This window comes from Pipra filicauda, unplaced genomic scaffold, assembly GCF_003945595.2.
Source record: "Pipra filicauda isolate LSUMZ 115617 unplaced genomic scaffold, ASM394559v2 scaffold8_size5757611_pilon, whole genome shotgun sequence".
Classification (NCBI taxonomy): Eukaryota; Metazoa; Chordata; class Aves; order Passeriformes; family Pipridae; genus Pipra; species Pipra filicauda.
Genome location: NW_024105087.1, coordinates 3,215,723 through 3,240,070, shown reverse-complemented (window position 1 = coordinate 3,240,070; position 24,348 = coordinate 3,215,723). Strand labels below are relative to the sequence as shown.

Sequence of the window (24,348 nt, the reverse complement as noted above, 5' to 3'; positions counted from 1 at the left end):
CTAGATATTAACACAAATGGGTTTAAATGTGAAGCTGCCATAAAAGCAGGCACATAAATGTAATTCTCGCAGCCGCTATTTTGATGCACATTTTTGATTCCATGAATATTTTATGAAATGGCCCAAACTAAAGCCATATAACATTCCTGCATTACTGATGCTTGCGCCCGTAAGCTACAAACATTAGAGGCATGATTGAGTGCATTAAAATGAACTCATTCAGCAGTGCATTGATTACTTGAAGGAGAAAAAAAAAAAAAAGTTACTCCCACTTAAGAAAACAGCACACAAATCTGAAGTTTTCAATACTGAAATTAAAGATGCTAATTTGAATAATATGATATTTAATAAATAAAGGCAGTGCAAAACTATCTAGAATTCCCTACATACGGTCCTAACTTTAATTAGGTGAGATGTTAATTAGGCCCACAGATTGCTTCCAGTAGCGTACAGGTAATTTAAAATGTCACAATCTGCAAAATGCAGTGACTGACCTGCTCTAGCTCCATGCCTCAGCAATACTGAGAGCACCTAATGATTTCCTTTGCTATCAGCTCATATATTTACCAATGAAAATACTGCTACAGAAACAATTGCCCAAGAAAAGTGACAGGCCTGTTAGGTACACTGCTTCAGCAGCACTACTGTAAGCAGAAAGCACATTTAATTCTAAATTGGAAACAGTTGTTGAGGACTTCAGAAAATATTCCACTGTAGCTTAAAACAACAACCTAAAGGGACAATAAAGCTTTGAGCACATTATAGTATGTTTTAATCTAAAACTAGAACATCTTTTGCTGTCGGTTATTTCACTGTACAACGCGAACATAAAATCTGGTTGAAGCAGCAGCTAACAGCAACAAAACACCAAAAAGGTTATTATCGTTTGAAAAGATGTAGGCTTACATTTCAGTCTAACTGCTTGGACTACTTGTATTAATCTCAGTTCCTGTGTTCAATTATGACAATTACGGTAGCACTATTCATGCTGAAATAAGAATCTGTCACAGTTTCCAGTGTGAGCCACTATCTACGGAGGTTGTTATAAGTCTACAACAAACGTGTATTCACAGCAATCACAAAGCAAGGCTCTCGTTCAGTAAATAGTTGAACCACCTTGGACTACTGAGGTAAAATGAACTGCACAGAAGTCACTGGAGCAGCTCTCAGATGCAATAACCTGACTGTATGTGCCAGCTGAAAAGCAACAAAAAAAATTGTGGAAGGGATTTAAGATAAAATTTGTGGTTCCATAACTCTACAAGATCCCTCTAGAACACAATCAATCATCAGACAATAATCAAAGTGAGTATTAAGATAATGGATAAAAACTTATATTAATTTAATTTACAGGAGCTGATAATATTTTTTCAGAAAGATTCTACAGGAAGTTTTAGCAAAATGACACAAGGAGTTCATAAGAATATTGTAATAACCATTTCCCCAGTTTGACAATACAACAGTAGATCTCACCTGGAGTCTAAGCTGCCTAAGGCCAACTGAGAGCATGCCTGAGAAGCAGAAGCCTTGAGGACACAAAAGAGAAAGAAAGAGATAAAAGGAAAGCTGAACATTACACAACCTGAGATATGGCATTGGTGGGCTGAGACTGCAGTGCAAAAAGATAGTATTTTATCTTCCATTGTCTGGGTCAAGAACTACTGGACTAATTCTCAGTATTGCAATTTAGAGGATGAGACATTATTTCTGCTCACATTACTTAAATAAGTATGTGTTGCTTGAAACAAAAAAATTAACTACAGTAATCCAATAAGCATTAGAGCATGTAAAGTCTTGTCCTCTGAGGACCTAAATTACTTTCCTTAAAGCTCAAATACTCAAAATATACCTATACAAACCTAGAGGGCAGTGTAGACTGTAGCACCCAGAGTAGGACACTTCACAGTATGCTATAACACTCCATCCAGACACTAATATTAAATGTGTTCTAAAAAGGGGTTGCTTAAAGGGCTCTCTAACAGATACCTCGGAACTTGGGGGTAATGCTGGTTTCTCTGGTTGTTTGCCTGCCTGCTCTCTAATCCCTTCCCCTTCTGCTGCCAGCACTACTGAACTGCAAAGAAGGAAGGTTTTCCCACAGGCAGCTGAAATGACAGCTGCTTAGGGGATAGTGTACTGTGGACCAGCAAAAAAAACCCAACAAAACAAAACCTGACAATTGAACAGGTCCCATATGAAAACTCCACTTACTTGTCTGTCTTACATTCATATTCAAATGAAAGAACACACAAAATTCTGCTTTACAATTAAAATTCCTTTATCTTCTTAGGTTAACATATTTGTCAGATGCCTTCTTCTGATTTGATTATATATAAATAAACACTTTTTGATATATATAAATTTTAATTTAGAGGACAAGATTGCAAACAATGTTGAACATCAGCTGAATGACAACACACCCATTTTAGAGAGAATGGAATTCTTGCTTCATGATAACATTCAAGCCTTCTTTCACGTTTGCAAAGCATCAAAGTGTTTTCAATATGCAAAGGCTACCTAAGATGCAAAATGTATTCAGGAAGCTCACATTATAAGGCTCCAGGCTCTGGATAAGAGCAGGCCCACACTCAGTGGGACGCTCACATTTCAGGTTTCACAAATATTTCAATGTCTGTAGGTGGATATCTAAATGCAGAGAGGGAAGGGAGCTGATAACTCAATGATGAATGGCACATACTTTGCAGTTCTGTTTTTCAGGGCTTGAGAGTTTTTTAAGTTCAACAGAACTAAATGAAAACAAGTTATATTAGTATTTAATCTCAATAATTAATATGATCATTATCTTTTAAACACAGTGTCACTGGAGCAGATTAGTTTCACTAAATTATTTTTTTTTGCTAACTCATGTCAAATACTTGCCTCAGCTTAAATTTTTTTTATGTGCAGTAATTACATTTTATTCAGATTCTACCTAATTTCCCTTACTTTTCATAGCTTCCAATAACAAATTTAATATCAGATGCAATGCTCCAGCACTGGAGCTGTTCTGTTGTGCAGATGATTTTCTTCAGAAGCATCTTTGAGTAGCAGGCTTGACTAATGACCTGCTAAGGTCCCAACCAACCTAAATGATCCTCTGAAGAGTAAGGTATATTTTTATTAACAGCTTTATATTTGTTTTACCTGTGACTTCTAGAGATTATTGGTAATGGCTGAGCAAATGCAACCCCATCAGCTCTCAGTGACACTGGGAAGGCACCTCTGGAAACAGAAAATCTCCTTTATCAATTACTAAAAGGAAACATTGCCTCCAGGAAAGTTTATGATGACAACTGCTGCTCCAGATACAGTTGTCCAAAACCTTGCAAAGCTTTGAAGCCAAGAAAAAAAAAAGTCTGTTAGTGAGCGGGCAGCTTCATCTGAGTACTAGTCATTAACCAGTAAATAATTAAAACACCCTGGAAAAGGCAGGTAAAATACAAGCAGCAATGTCAGTAATAGACATGAAAGAGAAGGGAAAAAGAATTTAAAAAAGCAAAGAAATAATTCATTTGAAGTTTTAATAAAGTTTCATTTGCAGTCTTGTTTAAAGATATATCAGACTTTAGGGATGTAACCTAATTACATTTTTATTCTAAGTTCTATTCAAAGATCTTGGACTTTGAATCTTTAACACAGATCAAACATAGTATAATTTACTCATGGCTATCAATACTTTAAAAAGATCTCTTCATTAAATGTCACAGTCTTATGAACATGCACATGAAGCCAAGAGAGCAACATTTAGAATATGATTCTTACAGAAGTGTCTACATAAACAATTCAATTGAGTGCTACACATTGTATTCAAGCATACACAGAATGTTTTTTCTAAAACGTTTCTGATACAACACCTCTCCTAGTTCAATGTAAATAGCAATACTTTTTTAATAGTTTGGACTTAGTTGAAAATGAACTTTACAGTCACCAAATACCTGAGAACAGAAACTAATTTAAGATTTTTTTCATATGTGAAAATTTTAATGAAAATGCAAATGACAGTTTAGAATTAGCACTGCTCTGAATATTTTGAAGACCTTATTACAAAGCAAGAATACAGACCTGTCCCCAGGTGTTATATCAGAACTGAAAGGCACTCTATTTGAAGAACTAGGCTAGGAAAGTGGCAGTGACAGTGAAAGGATTAAGAAAACTTACTTTTTCCGTAGTGTAAAGAACATTATTACTTCCCTGTGCTTAATAATAAACCTTGATTTAAATCAACTGAAGGAAAAGCATGAAGAAAGTACTTCATTTTCACTGAATTTATTTTCAGAAGTGAAAATAAGAATGCTACAGAATTCTCTTATTCAAAACATCTTCATTGCCTACCAATACCTTTTGAAAATTAGAATAAAAATAATTATATGAAGAATATTTTATTAACTCAACAGGCAGACTTTCATAAGACTATACTAATTTGAGGTGAAAACATTCCTAATTTCTATAACAACAATTCAAGACAGTACCTGCTAGTTCAATAACAGTAACAACCCTGTTATTTACTGGGGAACCACCTTCTGCACTTGCAGGTGGATGAGTTCAATTATTTCATAAACCTTTTAAACCTGTCCTCCCCAAGAATCTGTTAGGATTTATGGCTGCTTCTGACTGCTACTGACCGACAGAGTAAAGCATTGTATCCAAAGACTTTATCTCCTAGCAAATTACTGCTTAAACTTTTAAATTATGCTCTAAAATCAAGTTTTTCACAATTAACTTATGTATTCCATTCCTAAGCAAGAAGAAACCAATATAACCACTTTGTGATACAGTGTCACAACAAAGGAGAATTAGCTTCAGTTGATATGACGAAAATCTATCAACTAAAACACTGAAAGTGTTTCAAAAGGTCCAACTGGGCATGCAGAATTCCATATCCCATTAAGTAAAGGCTTCTTTCTGTCTCTAAAGTTCCCTGATGTGAGACTCTTTTTAATTATATGTCTCTACATGAACCTAAAATTTAGCAACAAGTTTATGTAGTAAGAGGTATGGGATTTGGAAACGTGAATATGTTTGCAGGTCTGAGCTATTCCTACACATCTTTTTCTGAAAGCTCTTTGGAATAAATCTTAGAAATTAGCAGTCTGGGATATGCAACGTGGGGCGAGGAGGGGGGAATGTGATGATTAATCAATGGTATTTGCTTACTTCTGGATGTGGTCTGTAATGTAAATATATATGTTCTCTCCAAACAACAAACAGTACAAAAAGACACTTTTAGGTTGGTCTCCACAGGGAACGAGCCTATGTGATCATCCTGTCCTCCAACTAGTTCTGGAGTGAACTTCAACCAAATGTGGTAAGAAGTCAGTAGGACAGTAAGTTTCCACCACCACAGGGAAAGTTATAGTTTGAGGATAGACATTGAGCCAAATTCCAAACAGACAGAAAGACAGGCTGAACTCTGCTGTAGGCATTGTAGAGGGCAGAATGCTGTCTGGTCAGCCAGCAACTGGGTGCTGGCCAGTCAGCAGCATGTTCTCATCTACCCTTTAGTTTATCCCAGCACAAACTGAACCTTACAAGTGCTATAGAAACATACAGGAAATGTTATTGTATAAATGCACAACAAAACTGTGGTTCCTGCCTGAAAGGATATTTAGTCTCTAAATATCTGGAACTGCAACTCTCCTTTACGCCACTGCCATGTTTTGAGTGGTACTCAAGCTTCCTACGAAAAAAAAATACATAGGAATTTATATCTTTAAATCTCTTTCCTCTTTTTGCTCCACACTATGACAAACGCCATTATAAAAAATAATTATGAGGTTCATATTTTATCAAAAATCACAAACTTAAGTAGGTATCATTTTAAACCGAAAGAAGTTGCTTACAAAAAGGAATCTCCAACACAGACATAAGAATAGACAAAACTAGAACGGCCTTGGTGGCTTTTAGCTGATAATTTGAGTTGCTTTTCTTCCTGAACAAAGAGATGGGATCCATTTTAGGTTGCCTTCTACCAGTGTCAGACCCAGGTTTGTGAATGAAGACCTCTAGACACTGGTTATACACTTCATGGTGGAAACACGACACTGCTAAAATAGGCAGGTTGGATAGTTCAAATGCAGCAATATTGTTTATCAGTAACAGTTCTGCACTCCACAGGTAGTAAGAAAGAAATTAATCTCTCTTTACAAATGTTGTTTCTCTGGTTTGTTTTATTTATCAGCTGTCTGCAATATTGCAATCAGATTATAAAGTAGAACATTTCTGTATTATACAGCATAATGAGGATTTTCTACTTAGGTGGGCTTGGCAGACTTGCAGCACAGATATAAAATTATATTAATTTAGAAGGTGAACACCCATCCCACCAATGAATTCTATTCTGGGTATACTTAGGAATCTCCTAGTAGCAAAAGAAATTACATTTTTATGCAATTAAAATAAACTTGTAAAATGTACACACACAAAAGCATATGAAATTTCATAAGCAATTTTAACTTTTGCCTTTTTAAACCTTTTTAGTGCTTCATTTTGCAATATTAACATTCTCTTTTTTATATCTGAATATAAATTATTTCTGCCTGAAGGCAAACCAATTGGGGAAATTCTGCTTAAACGTGCATATTTCCTCTGCATAGATCCTCATGAATGTATGCTGAGTTTCTCTCAATTATTTATACATTACAGTTTTCAATTAAAAAACACTTGCCATAAACAATTCAAAATGCAAAATCAACAATTTCTTAGTAAGAATAAAAATAATTTCTTGGCTAACAACAAGAAAATAAAAAGTTTAGACTTTTTATGTTCCAAACCAAAAAGATATTCTGAACTGTCTTCAAGTTGCTGTTCACCAAATATATCTGTTAATTAATACTTAAGCTTCAGAAGCTTGAAGCGATCCTGTGCCAACCTGTTCTAGGTACACCTGCTTTAGCAGGGGGGTTGGACCAGATGATTTTCAGAGGTCCCTTCCAATCTAATCATTCTGTGAAATGCCCATTAAACACAATCAGAATCTTTCCACCAGCTTCTGCAATGCCTTGATTAAAAACATTCATTTCAACAGTATGATAAAGTGATTGCTAAAATTCTACACCTTAGTCTTGATCCACATTGTAGAAGTCTGCAAGAATCCTGTGGTGGTTTTTTTTTCATAACAAATTATTAAAGTCCCTTGTTATGACCTGGCTTTTCAACCAGAAAAGTTTATATCAAATTTCAACATATGAAATAGACTGTATTTTATCCACAATTAAAGATAAAACAACTATAACTTTCTCATAAATCAGGCCCAATTTATTAATAAGCTTGGGGTGGGTGCAGAAGGACCAAAAGTGACCAGCTCTGGCATAACACTGGTCTATTTGAAGACCAGTGGGAACTTAACACTGCTTATAATCAAGGCGGAACGGGATTAGGACTGAACACTTAAAACCGAACACTTCAAAATGCTTCATTAATTTGCAGAATATGGCAGATTTTTGAAATGTCTAAGCTTAGTTTAGAAAGGACTAAAAGAATTCTTTATCAGGGTCTCCTAAGACTTGCAATCTAAAAAACACACAAAAATGGACAAAACTGGGTTTATGGATTAGCTGTATGTTACAGGAATCAGCACTGAGATATCTAACACTGCTATTTGCTTTGCATTTGGTCCCCTTCTCTCACTAGTTCTGCCTGCCTCCAATCTTCTCAGTCTTTAAAAATTTCAGATGAAGTATTACCTCCAGTTTTGTTGATCCTTATGTGCCAGCAGAATATAAGTCTGATGACTAATTCAAAGTCACCACTGCATTGAGACTAACAGTATAATTTTCACAGCTCTCATACCGGGGGAGATGCAGTTTCTGGCATGGCACTGATACACTTAGTTAATTAATTATGAAAGTTTTATTCATTGGACTCTACTGTGATACTTATATGCCTTCTCAAACTAGTTATTTTAATGTATCCAGAAATGTTTCCAGGCACTGCAACCAACAGATTCCCCAGTAAACTCTCTTATCCTTCAAAACAGTGCAGCTGCTTGCAAACTGCCTGTTAGCAGTAGTCCCTGCAACACTCCTATTACCAAACTGTACCCATAAACAACTGCAGGGCAGCAAGGCCAAGTTAGCACAAGCCAAAAGCACGTGCATGACTATTAACGCCATTTCAGCACCAGCATGTTCCAGTGTTCCCAGACATCCTGGTGCACTGCTTCATTTACTCGTGCAGAAAAGCAACCATGGCCTGTGAACATCCACCTTTGCTGCCAACGTCTGAGAGGTGAGCACAGACATCCTAACATCATTTGAGGGTGAGAGGATAGATATTTATAAGACTACAGTGGTGATGTTCTTGTTCCTTCCTCCAGAGACCTCGATGCCACTCTTCCTGCTCCACTCTCCCACTGACAACGTGCCATTAAACTATCTTTTTGTAAGGGTGCAAATTAAGGAAAGAACAGTCATGCATCTGTATTAGAAAAACACCATCAAATGTTTTAATCAGTCACCTTTAAGTTTCTCTCACAAATGCAGAATTGCTTGACATTGAGATCAGAATGTTGGCATCTAAAGTACTGGCTATATTTGAATGTGTGTGTACATATATATACATGTGTATGTAGCTGTGTACATACATGTACATACATACATTTATACAAACACTGTAGTACTTTCAGTGGTCTTGAGGGCTGCTTTCAGGACAAGTACACTTTCAGATGTCCGTTTTTATTATGCCTTTCAATAACATAGAAATATAGAAATATATCTAATTTTGTTATAATCTATTTGAAGCAAATAGCCACTACAAGTACAAAGTCCTTGTTTCCCCCTGGACTGCTCTTTTTACTGACATAAGTTGTCTGAAACTTTGGGATGCATATATCTATGGTGCATATCACTTCATGCATATAGGTGTTAACCATTTAATACAAAACAGAAAGCACTCAAATATTGCAGTGATAACTTACACAAACTAGCATTAGCCATTATATTTATCAGTACACTCAGAATGTTTCTTCTGCAAGATACAGCAGCATAAACCTGAAGTTCACAATTAACTTTAGCAGAAAGTACACTATATTAATCTAACTCTCACAACTCTCTGATATGCAGAAAAATGCACACATTTATAATGACTGATATTACTTCTGAAAACACATTCAAAGCACAAAAGGAAAAATATTTTTTAAAATTGATTTTACTTAATGGCAAATCTGTCACAAAGACTGTGCTTACTTAGATGACAAGTAATGTTGGATTTAATGTGAGAAAACATAATATGTTATTGTGTTTTCAATGTGTTTAAAGTGACACCAGCACATTTAAGAACTACATGAGAAAAGTAATAAATGAGTAACTCAAGTAGAATAATGAGTAACTAAAGTAATAAACCAACTTTTTATCAGCCCTCATAGGAAAGACAAACTATGGGGTGAGCACAGCTAGTTGAACAGTATCATAAGCTGAAGACTCCCACAATAAACACTGAATAGCATCTCATTTGTAAACAGAGACCTTATTTTACAAACAGAGTACTTTAGGGAAGGGGTTAAAAATCTCATTCTGTGAAGAAATTCCACTAAAATCGTGTTTGCTCCAAGCAGAATGTTCCATTTGTGTCCGTAGCAGGCTACTCAGTTATTATTGTTTTCTTTCCCTTCCTGGCAGCTACTAATCGTCTGCATCCAAATATCATGACTGAAGTCTACACCTCAAATATTTAGCTTTGAAGATTAATGAACATCAGATTATATCCAGCCCCTAGGACAGGGACCAGGCTGAAAGTCAAGGAACTTTAAATTTGATTACACAAAAATTACCCAGCAAATTTATTGATTTTCTTCCAAGGCAAACAACAATCTTTACAAGTAAATGTTTAACTTTATACTCCCAAGCAATCAGTTCTAAGCACATACAGGCAGCTTCCTTTCCCAAGTAATGAAAAATACACTATTGGATGAGAGAACTGAAAAGAAGTGGTATGAGATATTTACATCTAAAAGGATGCACACACATATGTCTGTGAGACTAATTTCATTCTTGCAAATTTGCTTATTCTCCTGGCTGCGCTATTAATCAAGGCAGTTGATACAGATATGACAATTTAAATCAGATGAAGTATCTCATAAATGTTAGGAATCATTCACATACCTACACAGACATCCATCTATTTGTATTGGTAGATGTACATATTCCTATATACATACACATTAATGCACACACAGATGTCTATACATGTGTATCTATTCCTGTATATAACTCCCTAGAAGTGGGCATGTGACTCATTCAGATCACAAATTAGATTGCAGCATCCTAGATAACTGAACAGAAAAGTTATAAAAAAAGCTGAGTCTCTGTCCTAATATAAAAATAGTATGTTTAAACTTTTTACTTATAACACCATTAACACTCATGCAGTTTTATACAATGCCAACCCAACATCTGCTCTTACACTTTTTCTGCAATCAGAACTCACCCTTGAATCAATTTTTCACCCTTGAAAATACAAAGTGCATGGAATACATCTGCTGTCTTTTTTCTCAGTGGTGCCTCAAAGCAAATCCTGCTTACTGTCTCAGCTTCTTCATTTTTTTTACCTCTCCCTCTCTATGGAAAGAAAATATTTGCAACAGCCAGACCCCACAGATAAAGTGGAGTTTTAGCCTGGGCAGTGAAAATGCATCTTGTTTAATCTCTCTTTACTAAAGTTAATAAGAAGCCTCTCTTCTAGAAGTTTCTAATATTTTACAACAGGAAAATAAAATTTCCTCTCCTCTGATCATCTCAGTATATTTAATAACTTTATGTGTTTTTGTAATGGGCTTCAACATATTTAATTATTCAATAATCTTTTCTTAACACATCATAAAAGTAGGAAATTTTAAAATTTTTTTAGGCAGTGGTTGGATAACAGTAGTGAGTCACACTCAGTATGTGCCTCTGAAGTTATGAGTAGATATAAATGTTTGCTTTTCTGCACCTTCTTATAATTTTACTTTAGTAACTGAAGGACCAAGAAAAAAGGTTGCAAAAAAGCACCAAAACCAGCAAATCCAATAGTTTTATTCTACTGAGTAAGAGACAGATAAACTAATTAAGCATTTTCACTCAAAAAGAAAATAACTTGGTTGTGACTGGGTGGGCTTTAAGTAAGTACTATCTCATCTACTGGGAAACTGGACTTAGCTTAACTTCAATTCCTAGAAAAAACAAACACTGGAATAAATAAATAATCAATCAGATTATTACCAAGCATTTGGAGAAAATATGAAAATACTACAGCCAATGTCAATATATCAAGAGCGAATATCATCTAACCAATCTTCCATTTATGTTAATAAATTCTTTCTCACTGTCACATAACCTCTGTGTAAAGCATTAGGGGAGCAACTGTTAGGTGAGCACAAATTAGTTAGGAAATCCTATACAGACATTGGTTATCAGTAGTTCACTGCCAGCATGGAAAAAGCTATAAGCAGTTTATTACTTAATATTTTCATTAAAGGATCTGAATTACGGGGTAGAAAAATGCTTTTTAAATGTTCAAATGATACCAAACCAGGAAGAAGAGAAAACACATTGAAGGACAACTTCAAAAACCAAAGCAACCCTGACAATTTCTAGAAACCACCACCAAAACACAAGGATGCTACTCAGTGCAAAGAGAAAGCAACAAATTGCATTTAGGCACAGCTAACTGGTGATCTCAGAACACAGAACAGGACAGTCAGGTAACAGTTCTTCAGAAAATAATTTTGAGATTAATGAAGGTCATGAACCAAATATGAGTATGCAGTTCATGTTGAAACATAGAATGTAGATATCATACCCAAAGACACAAATAAAAATGCAATGTACAAGAAAAGTAATCCTTCTAGTTTATTGATTAATGTTCAAATTTTAGTTTAAATTAGTTCAATTAGTTCAAATGTTAAAACTGAATCCAGGACTGCATGTTGCAAGCAAGAAAGTTATGGTAACAGTTCACAGGAAAACAGTGTGAATGACCAGTAGTCTAGAAAATATGTGAGAAAGTATTAAAAAAGGTGTGATGTTTTAGCTTTAAGAGAACATGGGTAAAAACCAGGACAATAACCTTTCAATTAAAACAAAACAAAACCGAGAAAGGTTGCATGCTTTATGTTTTATGTCCAGGTTTTTGCTGGAAAATTAGGACATCTTTCAAAACATGCCCATTCTGTCAGACATTTAGTGGAATTAGCCTGCTTCCCCAAAATATTTAAATTTCTGTGAATCTTTTTTTGTTTAAGAAAAGCCACTCTATTTGAGAAACCAGCGACAAGTTGAGCTGGAATTGTTTCAACTCACAGTCAAACTTAGAAACAAAAACATAGTGACTACACAAATCACATATTTTAAGCAGTAGTTAGGCATGCAGTACACTTAGGAATTGGAACTGGAAGACAGGCTTTATTCAATTACTTGAGGCTCACTTATTGCTTGTCTTCCCACAACATGAAAGGATTTTATGCAAACAGAGAAAACCACCTTTTTTTATACTCAGACTGCTATACACACACAAACCCCTCTGCCATGAAGGCAATGTGTGCTTTTAAATACAGAAACAAGGTTCATCTTGATATAAGAAAGTAATATTATTTACAGTGAGAGCCATTGTTCACTGAAAGTCTCCCCAGAGACGTGGTGGAGTCCCCGTCACTGGAGGTTTTCTAGATGAGATTGGACAGGGTGCTAAAATAACCTCATCCAGACTCCCTTTCCCATGAAAGGTCGGATTAGATGATCTTTCGAGGTCCCTAACAGCCTGGGCTGTTCTATGATTCTAGTTACTTCTATCGATATATTTTCTAATTTCAGAAACTCCCAGTTTAAGGATACAGATGCACAGATGGAGAAATGGAGCTTGTGGTAAGGTGTAAGTCTGAAGCAAACACCAACGTGGCAGTCACATACAAACAAACTGGGTGTCATTTTCAGTCAAGAGAACCAGAAGGAAGTTTTAAAAAAGTACACAAAAATATATACCGTTTATCTAAGTATAAATTGGAAGCAGGATTAAACTGAATTACCTCTTAAATCAGCCCAGTTTGTGTAACTGCAGATGCCATCCTACTCAAATACCTGTGGTCTGAAGCAGCATTACCAGTCTCTTGTCAAAAACAAGTAAAAAGAAACAATGTCCAACACAAAGAACCCTTGTGATAAAATAATGCTCCCTTTAAACCTGTGTTTGTATTCCATCTGATGGAGTACTTTCGACTGCAGACAGAATATCAGAGGAAGTGGGTCTGTGAATAATTATAGACTCCTTTGCCTTCTTATTTGATGCTCCAAAAATTGAAATTGCAACTGTTGTTTTAAAAATTACTTTAAATTTTGGTTCCCAAACAAATTAATATTGAAATATTGTGCCCTGTGATGAAACATAAATTGCCAAATATAACTGTCTCAAGGCTGATACAATGCAGTTTTATCATCTCAGTGACTTACCGTGTCCCTCATTGATGAGGCCCATGTTTACATGTGCTTGTGCCTTTCTCTTCCCACCATCAATTTTTACTAATTGAGCAGTGTTAAAGCATTGCTCATAAAAGTAGTCACTTAACCATTTGTCCTCAGGGTCTTCGAAAGAGCAGGCCAAGTTCAGCTGGTTATCGTACACCTCCTCGTAGAGCCCTTTAAAAACAAAAATTACAATCAAAATATTAGATTATCATCAGCCTTCAGAAACCTTGCATGTTATAGCAATGATCATGTAATGAAAATGAAGAGCTATTTATATATCCACCATTCAAACACCGTCAAGTTCTCCTACACGTCCACTCAAAGAAATATTAGAGGAAAATTATAACCTTACAAATTAGGCACAATTGAAAACACATTTTTGTTCCCATTTCTGTGTGCAAACCCAAAATTCAGTTTAATACAACACACAGACCCTGGATAAGACATTGGCTAGTTAGAAGTTAGAGTGAGCTTTAAAAAGCCCACAGTCTGCAAACAAAAAGCATTAATTCTTAGAACTTTAAATGTTCAAAGTAAGACTAACAAGAAAGTCTTTGAGTTTTCATGTATGCTCCCATATTTAGTACATTACCACTCTTAGAAATTAAGGACAAACTGAAATTGCACACCTTGCCCTGAAAAAAACCCCACAGTTCACCAAGGTATTGCTCTCAGAACAAGTGTGGAAAGCAGGGGAGACTGAAAGTCCCCAATCTTCTCTATGATCTGAAGTTTAGACCCTGCTCTTTATCATCTCAGACAACTAGATGAATACACATTACCCATAAAATTTACAAAAACACTGCCAGTCTGAAATCTAAGTAGCATTACAAAATCATCCACAAATATATTATTCACAATTTAAAATTATAGAATGATAGCTTCAACAGAATTAGAGTTATTTCTCTCAGAAAATCACCTTCAAAAAAAAAAAAGAAAAAGAAATCCACAAGATTTGAATTATTCCAAAACTTTATTAATTTGTGGTAGAGATCTAAATTTTTTCCTGGCAAATCTTATCATACTGTTTCTACCTAAAGGGAATTTGAAATATCTATTCCTTAAGTGATGCTGAAAAATCTATCAGATAATAAAGTACAGCATGAACTTATATGTTTCACAGCAAAATTTATCACTGACTAAACTAAATTAATTTTCTTTGCAAACTCTGCTCATGTCAGATGTGAAATGGAATAATTAGCTAAAATTCCATTGCAGTTTTGGTAGGCTACTTAGTGTGTTTGTGGCTATTAAATGAATGTAAGTCAAACAGCCAATTCTTAAAAGAATTTCTGTGTAGTTGGGTAAAGGAGTTAAGAACCACAGGTCTTGTGGCAGGTGAGAGGCTGTTTGGTTAAGCTGGACATGTGAATAGAACTGATTTGCTTCTGGGAGTTCTGCCATTTGTAAGTTTTGTTCAATGAAGAGAGGAAAGGGGGAAAAGAAAAAAACAATACTTTTGTTTGTTGCCTTTTTTTTTTTCATTTATTATTTTGTTTTCCTATTTATTTTCTCAGAGTTTTCCCCTCTATGAAGTGGTAGCATCATATTCCTTTTTATAGCTCCCATTAAAATATATAAAATTATGATTTTTGAACCAGTTTGTTTTATATACATTTCCATTTCTTGTATTTTAAATAACTCTTTCAAGAAATGAGTGTTTCACAATCTCTTTAGTCACTAAAGTAGAAATAACCCAGAAATTACATTTAGATTATCATCTCATCATTTGTGTCTAAGGTTTTACACCAAAACATGCCAAAACATAAGCTTAAGTTTAGAAATTTAGCTAATATATAGACTTCATGTATTCCTTATCAGAACATTCTTCACAGCAGTGAGTTTTCATGCCTTTTTTTCTCCCCTCAAGACCAAAAAAGTACCTCTTGGGTACCTCTTCTTCAGAACATCCAGGAGTGTACATCATATAAAAATAAAACATATAAATATGAGAAATTAAGACAATTTTTGTACAATAGCCTCATAAAAATTTCTGCAAATGATACTGAAATGGAAGTAACAAAACTGGGTTGGGTTTAATATACACATATTTATCTGTGTGCATGTGCACAGATATACACGCCTATATTTATATATGCTTATAATAGATATAATATAGATAATGACACACACAGCACTTTAGCATCTACTAAGAAGAAAATTATTCTAGCCAAAACCAGGACCATATACAGATAAAAAAGTTAAGACATAGTTAGGATTCACACAAACTAACCAATTTAGATACAGATACGAATTATCTGGGATCCCTTTATTCTCAATGAAAAAAACCAGTTACTTCTTGGCTGAGATCCATTCATCTCATCCTGACTTAAACAACTATTGCAGCACAAGGGAGTTCTTTCAGAGATTATCTCATAAGTAAAGACAGAGGTTCCCATGACAATTACAAGCACACAAGCAAATAACCACATGAAGAGAGAAATACAAAACCTAATTATAACCTCTAACATAAAGATAACAATACATATTACATACAGATCACAGCTAAGTGAAAATGAACTCGGAAGATACCAGAGGATACATACAAATGGCTGCAATAACACAGAAAGAGAAGAGATAATCGGATTCTCATTGGGGTAAAACACAAGATATAGATTTGCTCCTTTGAAATCTTTGCTACAAAGCATCAAGGCACTAATGTGAGATAAAATTACGCAAATAACTTCAGGTAGTGCCCTACAAATCCCAGGAGATGGAAGTGACCTGAGGCAGACTATAGCTAATGCCACAGCTTTGATTGAATGAACTTTAATGTGACCCTCTGATGACTACCCTGCCAGTGAATAACAATGAGAAGTGCACAAAGACAACCAGTTCTCTGTCATTGTCTTGGGCAGTGGCTGACCAGATATGTCGGTCATAAAATAAACTCCCAAAGCCAGATTCTGAAAGTCATATTGTCTCCTGGATTCAAAGTCTGATTTACCAATCAAGAAATTAATTGAGGTTATTCTGACAGTGGCAAAGATAGCACATCAGACTTGGTAAAAGTGAACTTTTACCTCCTCAGGAGAAGAACATTAGAATAGGTAAATACAGTCTTCTATAAAATCTCCAAGAAGTAGTTTAGACTTTAAAGCTTTGAACTCTCTGATTTTGTAAAGTTCTCTACAACTGATAATAGAATACATGTAGACAAGTCATATTTATGTATCTGTTGATCAAAAAAAAATTATCTGCACCATTTATCAGAGAGGGAATGACAGCACTGGCATGTGATACTGAATGAACAGAAAGAAAACTTTGTATCACAGAACAAACAGAGAGAAAAGCTTCAATCATACAAGCAATTGTAAAACAGTTCCTGCAAGACAAATTCCTGTTTTTATATAAGAAACAATTAAGAAAGCACGTACAAAAAAGGTCCAATGACTGGATCCCATTCATCCTTCAAAAATTACATTAATTTCATAAAACATTGGAAACTAAATCCAGGTCTTCCGGAACACTTTAGCCACAGGATTGTGAGAAAGTTGTGAAGAAGGTCTACCAAAAAATGGCAGCCACACAGAGCAAATGAAACTTGATGGAGCAGATGCTGAAGCCTGTTTGTTAACAGTTCTAGATTGATTGGAAGATCTGAAAACACATCTTATGGGCAATTATTCAACAGAGCATTTATTCAGTACAAAGTTGCAAAATTGAAGGAAGTAACATTTCACAAAAATTAAGCAGAAAACAAATTAGAAGTCATGCAATTATGCAGTATTTCTTTTATAACATTTTAATATTTGTATGGGTTTGTAACCGAATATAAATTAGAGAAAATGGACTTTCATTTTGTTTGATCAGAACATTTCAAAGTACTTTTATTTCCACTGAAATCCTGTATATTAAACACATATGGTATTTCTTGCTCTGTATAAGGATCTCTTCAAGTGCACCTCAACCGCCAAGTGGCATCTCCCCTTATTGTGCACAACCCACAGGCCCTGATTAGCCCACTGAACAAAATCTTTGTTTGTTCCTGCACTCTTCTCAGGAACTGTTCCCTCGGCAAGCAGGGGTGTGCACGGAACAGAGGATCCAAACAAATCCATGTTTGCATGTTTGTTGTGTTCAGTCAGACAACTGCTAAGTAGTGCAATGCACAGGAACACTGAGGTGCAGTTTGAGTATGATAACCCCAGGAGAGCTAAAATGAGGGCAAAAAACCGTACAGAAGGTCTGCAAGCCATACTATGAGGTTTAGGTACAACTGCTGCCACATCTGTATGATCTTTGTGACAGGATGTAACAGAAGAAAGGAAAAGAAGTACAACAAAGGTCTTTAGAGAACTGATGAAAATATCATAAAGACATCCTGGATTGGTGTTTTCCTTGAAGAATAAAAGAAAGAGGCAGCAGCCCCATTTTCCATTAACAAGAACTTGCACTCATTTTTAAAATACAAGTATTGGAAAGAAATTTTTCAACATCCATTTCTGGCTCAATATTTTTCACTCAAAAACCACCAGTCAGTTATCTGTTCCTAACAAAGGCCAGATGGAAGCTTGTCAACAGCTGTTAACGCTCATCCTCCAGTTTAGTTCGTTGGTTTAAGTGAGTATGACTTGATTATAACTGACCATTCACTCTTGAAGACATATAAAGGAGTGCCCCAAGGCCCATTAAGTCACTAGGAGTAATTTTTGATGTCAGAATGAGACACTATTAACGCTGGAAGTTTCATTTTTCTTTTGCCAGAGAGATCAGTGACTTAGTAGCAAGACAGCTGATGCTTTGAAGAATTCATACACAAAGAAAGATCCAGGATGGAGGCTGTTGGATCAAAAAGAAGCATAAACTGCAATAGAACATGGTGCTGCAATTAGTTTATTTCCACCTGCATGGAAATAAACATTCATGGCAAAGAATCAGTCCCATTAGCTTGCTAAGGCAATCCTGCCTCTACATCTACAGGTAGAGGCCCAACCTAATTATTCATTTTTTTTTCCAGAGAATTTATTAATAAATGGATAAGCTTTTTACCAGGAAAAAGAAAAAAAGAACAAATGAAGCAAGGTTTCTGTGAGTTGTTAGCATGATGACACTATCCAGTTTCAGGCAGAGCCTGTTTCCCAGAGTGTACACAGAGCACACTGCTCCCTCTAATTTACGTACTGCTGGATACGTAAAGGGAAAATAATAAATCAATGTACAATCTGTACAAAGATGCTAAGGAAATGGTCAAGATACAATTTTACTAGTAGGAACAAAGCAATCTAGTGATAATGACATAAGGCAATTAACTGGTAATCTGGAAAGCTAAATGGAGATTCCAAGCCATTGGCAATGAAAATACACTACAGAAATTTTCCAAGAAATGCTGCTTCCATTGAAGTCAATGATTAATTCCACAACTGGCTATATTTTGAGATGGCTTGGCTTCTTTCCTGGACAGAATCACTTCAACTTTTTGTAAAATAATTACAAAAATAATAAAATCCACTGGTCTTTAGCAACTGCTGCATTTTCTCCTGTGATAAAATATTAAGTGGAGAACGACAGACCTGCTTAGAAAATTAAACAGTGTTCCTTTCCCCATTTCCCCAAAACCAAGCAAAACTATGCCCCATCCAAGCAAATATTAAAAGAGGGTTTGGCATGTTTATACTCTCTCTTTTAATGCATGACCTCTCTCCATTTTTTCTTTTTTTTTTTTTTCAAAATAGCATGGGTAATATGGTTATTGCAATGTTTCTAGTGCAGCCTAAGGCATAAGTCTGAAATCTTACAGAAAAGCTTTCCATTGTAAAATGCTAAACTGTTTTCAACCTTAAGTACTTTAGACAAAGAAAGATTATCCAGTGCAAACACATCAAATACTCACGCTTTCTTCATATACTTTATGAAAAGACATCTTTCATAACAAAAACAAATGCTAACTCATACTGTCAAAAGTTTCCTCTACACTGAAGTGAGGAAAAAAAGAGCCGAATTAGCACTTTTTTCTAATTCTGTTTGCCTGATACTCTCTAGAAAAAGGGTCAGCAGCCTGCAGCACATACAGAGATGGAGCATTTAGCATATCATAAAGGTTGAATGGGGTCAGGAACCAGGAGCAGATGGAATCCCAGAAAGGCAAGAGCTTCAGGGTCTTAAGCCCTACTCTTCAGCAGCTGCCCCAGTGATCAGCTAACGAGCAGCATCTTGCTCTTTTGAAGGCATGTTCATACCCAAGCACAGGTTGCATCCCTTGGCTTTGGCACAGTGATCTGCCAAGCAGTGCTGACTGCTCAGCGCATTGCAGCCACTGAACTGTGGCATTTTCCCTGGTTTTGCTCTCCTGCTCTGGCAAAGCAGAGTCAACAGCTGAGACATCTCTTCCTTTAACTGTTCTTGAACTGTAAATTGCCTTGCATTCCCTTCAACTTCTACAACTGAACCAGCTTGCTCTACCAAGTACTGATCACATCAGCACTTCAAGGCCTCTGGTAGTCCAAGGTAAGGACCTGAACATACATTCAATATGTAATTCAGATGTAATCTCAAGAGCAATGCTTTCCAAGTGTTTCTGAAATAATACTGGGCCAGCTGACATTTAGGTTGAGCACATCCTCCACCAAGAGGCTGGCCTCAGCCTAAGACATGCAAATGATACTCTACAGTAATACCTGCATACTGTCAGTCATTCCTCTCGTAGAATCAGTGCTACCTAACTAATTAACTAAATAAAAGGAGCAAACAATGGACTAGCTTAATAAGCATACAGACACAAAAAGTAAACTGGCAATGCATTTTAAAACAATAAGATGGTCTGCAGCAGCCAAGCAATGATTTAAAGAATCAGTTACAGTTATATGGTAAATCAGTGCAAGTAACAGCTCAAAGGTTTTAATTTCACTTCTAAATATTTTTATCTGAGGAACGGTAACATCATCATTATAATGAACTGTTGTCCCAGGTACACTTTACACTGGGAGCTGTGGCTCTCCAAAGGGATAGCAGCAACAACTTGTCAGCACTGGGTTACACCTTTCAAGGGCAGTTATAGCTTTAAGTGAAATTACTCTGAACAGTGCAATCAGGCAGGCTATTCCATGGCCTCAAAATATAAAACTTGCCTTTTGAAAGAGCCCTCAACATTTTCATAAACGTGACAAGAAATTACTGTATACATCAAATGCTGAGCTATGCAGGTACATTATTCTGGCATTTATCCTGCATTCCTCTGTAAAAAGCCCTACAACTATACATATTTAAACAGCTAAACTACCTCTTTTTTTTCCTGTAAGGTACTGAAACCAGAACTAGTAAAAAGAGAGGTTAGTCCAGGATAATGATGGAACATCAAGGACTAATTAAAAATGACTCAATTTTCAGGTCAGAAACATTTACATTATTTGTATAAAAAAGATCAAATAGGAGTACAGTCAAGTATTGCCAATATTTCTGCCAGTCTTTTTAAGATAATGCTGTACCTGGGGCCACATAATTCTGTTAGCTCTTTTCCTGAGAAGCTGCAAGGATTAATGCTAGCTCTGTATTTTTAAATACTTGGGAGATATTCAAATACAACAACGAGATTGAGTTGGACAGAAGAGAGGTATTTTTTTTGCACACAGTAAAATATTGGTAATTGGCAATTAAAAAAAGACAACTCCTGTATGATTTGAAGTTTAATCAAAATGTTACATTGAAAATGAAAACAGAGGGAACATTTACTGGTGTATATAAAGGTAATCGGTCTCTACAATGTAATGCTGGTAAACAAAATGTCACTGTTTTGAAAAACCCAGCAGTAAAGAAAGTAATTGCTCTTTGATATCGGCCTCCACTTTGTTGTGGATGGTGCTGATTCTGTTCAAGCAAATAATTTATGTCCAGCATTGTACCGTCCTATAACTATAAACTATCAAAACCATTAAAACATTAACATTTTCCAGCAATAAATATAGAGAGCAAACGAACACTTAGATTGTTCTGTGCACTGTTGTAAGTACGCTAAAACTCTAAACCTAGCAGTTCTAGGTATATTCACAATTAAGACAGCAACACTCTGTGATCCAAAAATATCAGGTGAGAAAAATCAAATGACAAATAAGAAAATTATTTAGTGACAGAGTAAGTGAAGTTTTCTTTTCCACTTACCAGTTCTGGTCCAAAACCAATCATTTCACTAAGTTTCAATTAATGAATAAACTTAAAAGTAATGAATTTTTTATTTTCATTATTTATATCTGCTACCTCTTTTCCAGCACAACTGTTAGCTCAGGACAGCATACTTCAGACAGGTAAACTTTCAGCTTGCCTAATATTAGTAACATCAACCACACTATGAATCTCTCACAATTTGCTGCCCTAAATGTTACTTTCATCCTTTTAAGCTTGAACTGTGGTAGCTGAAAAGCAAATTCAGGTCAGCTGCTGTAGTGGCTGCTACATCATGGCAAGTTCCAGCTGAGGTGAACTGCTGAATGCTTCTTAAATGGTGTCAACTGGAGTTGTCAGGAGATCATAAGCCAGAGCCCCAAGCAATCTGATTAGAATCAGAGAGTAACTGGATTAGTGGAACTACTGAATTAGTGTTTGATGAGCTGCACAATTCATATGTATCTTCACAGCACTACGAGCTCTCAGACCTGCAACATGAATTAGCATCCAAGCCTTCCTGTGCCAGGCGACTCACACCTCATTGCATACAGACAAGGGATTTGTGCAAAGGTTTGCATTGAAACTGGTGAAAAAAAATCAAAACTACCTTGATCTAGCAATTCAGTAAAGACACTTGCCAACTCTATTGGTATGTTTTGTCATGATTTTCTTTTCTTTCGTTTTAGCCAACTTTAACAGGTGAAATTGGGAGAGGCAAGGTGCAATCAGTCAGACAGCTGGTGGTACCTTGTCCCTGTGAGAGGTGAAAGACTTACACAGCAAATGCTGAGTTCAGTGACAGAAAAGGTCCCTGCCTTTCCTAGTGGCAGGAACTGCCCAGCCAGCAGCACCTTGACTCTCTGGGAGTGCATTTGCCAACTCTGTTGTCACACATCAGTTTGTGAAAAATATCATGCACTGAAGGAAGGCAAAATGTTCTCCTCAAGCAGCTGCACGGAGCAGGCCCATCAAGATAAGTCATGTCCACTACTTTTTGACCATCAAAGTATTGGTAGAATGCTTCTGTCAGGGTAGTCCAAACACAAAACTCCTCTCTTATGCTCTGCAAACTAGGAGGTACCTATTCAGGTTTTAGTCATAGTCCAGACAAATCTGAAGATTCCTTCCAGTCATGGCTGGCTAGTCTTCCTGTCTAGAATTATTGGGAACTAAATAAAGAAACACAACTTTTGACTTTCATGGCACAGATAAAATAAACATTTTTAAATGAACATTTTTTTGAGCGCTGAAAGGGTTTCTTCTGCTGTTCCTTTTTTAAATAAAGATGTCCTTTTCTACATTTCAGTTAAAAAACTTAGAGTCCAAACTCACAAGCTTTTTTTGTAGATTTTCATATTTGCAACGATCAAAATGCAACTTGAAACAAGCCAACTACAGTGAAATCAACTCAGTCAGAAACAGGATTGCAGTTAGAGCTTTATCTGCCTCCATCCCTATAACTATTCCAACACAGAAAGATGGAGTAAGTTATGTTACTATTTATAGTAAAAGGAAATTATAAATATGAATGCTTAGTAAATAGTAGAAAACAGAGAAAATACAGTAATTTGGAGTTATGTCTTCACTAATATCTAGTAATTCACAGGTGGCATGTTACATCTGTGTGCTGTATTTTATTTGACATGTTCACAGTCCTTTTTAAGTCAGTCACAAACCCAAACACAGTTAGCAGGGTATTTAATAAAATCAGATTTATAAAACTATTACTGTGTGAAACAGCATTTCACCTGTTAAATTTTTCTAATACAAAACCAGCTACTCAAATCAGTAGAGAAAAACCCCAACAAATACTGAAACTATTAGAAAATAATTGAGATGTTATGAAAGCTATAAATACATCAAACATTTCTGATGATGTCATAATGCACACTACATGTTTTCCCCTCTTCGTTTCCTTCACAAAACCTCTCCTGATATCTGCGGCTCCTAATCATGTGTTCTATAAATACAGCTTAGTTGACTAAGGCTGAAATGTGCTAAGATGCAGTAACGTTTCAAATTCATACATGAAACAATTTGGAAGCTTCCCCCAGGCATTCGCGGCTGCGGCTCCCGCTGCTCCGCTACCCACAATCCCCCCATTTACCTGCTCGCTGGGCTGCCTCAGCCCTGGTCAGGAAGTGGTAAAGCTGATCCAGCTTATCAGGCTGCTCCTCCAGGGACTTCTCATGCCATATGGCTGACCCAGGCCCTGCAGCCTCCCTCAAGGCATTCCACTTCTGTATCAGAGTGAAGAGCTCGGAGAAGGACTTGTGATAACCCCGGCGCAGCATGTCTATGCAGATGTTCTTCGTGTATGAATTCCTGTTACTGGGAATAAGAAAGAGAGATTTTAAGCCTTTAAACCTGTATTCTGTTCTCCACCTCGCCAAATAAGTACAGATAACTAAAACAGCTTTCAAGAAGAGACCTCTGCAGTTCAGCAGCAGGGAATGGGTATGTATTTCCCCCGCTCAAAAAGTGATCTGTTATAATACGATTGCAAATGCCATACCCCAGGGAAGTAAATATGGCAATAATGAATAAATGCCTGTATATATATTTGTGAAAACATGTTAAAAAAATACACTGGTATTCTTCAGCTGGTATTTGGTAAAAAAGGCTGTCTGATGGGAAAAAAAACCCAACCATGTTTACATTAGTTCATGAAAACACAATGAACTCTTAGTTTGCTTTAAGACAGTGCACAGGGAAAAATGAGGCACATTCCACATGTCAAAACAACGTACATGTTAAATAGTTTTGCTGTAGGACATGATGGCTTGGTTTAAAACGTCAAACAAATGCTACGCCAGAA

General features: G+C 36.1%; 1 protein-coding gene across 4 annotated transcripts in view; it reads right to left on the bottom strand.

Moving 5' to 3' along the window:
* Positions 1–24,348, bottom strand: part of TTC29 (tetratricopeptide repeat domain 29) — a 125,700-nt gene that overhangs the window by 80,639 nt on the left and 20,713 nt on the right. For all 4 annotated transcript variants that reach the window (XM_039391076.1, XM_039391075.1, XM_039391077.1 and 1 more), the window contains exons 4-5: positions 23,638–23,861; positions 13,419–13,604 (exon numbers count right to left, since the gene is read on the bottom strand). In XM_039391076.1, the coding sequence (XP_039247010.1) occupies positions 13,419–13,604; positions 23,638–23,861 (410 nt within the window). The remainder of the gene's footprint in view (positions 1–13,418; positions 13,605–23,637; positions 23,862–24,348) is intronic.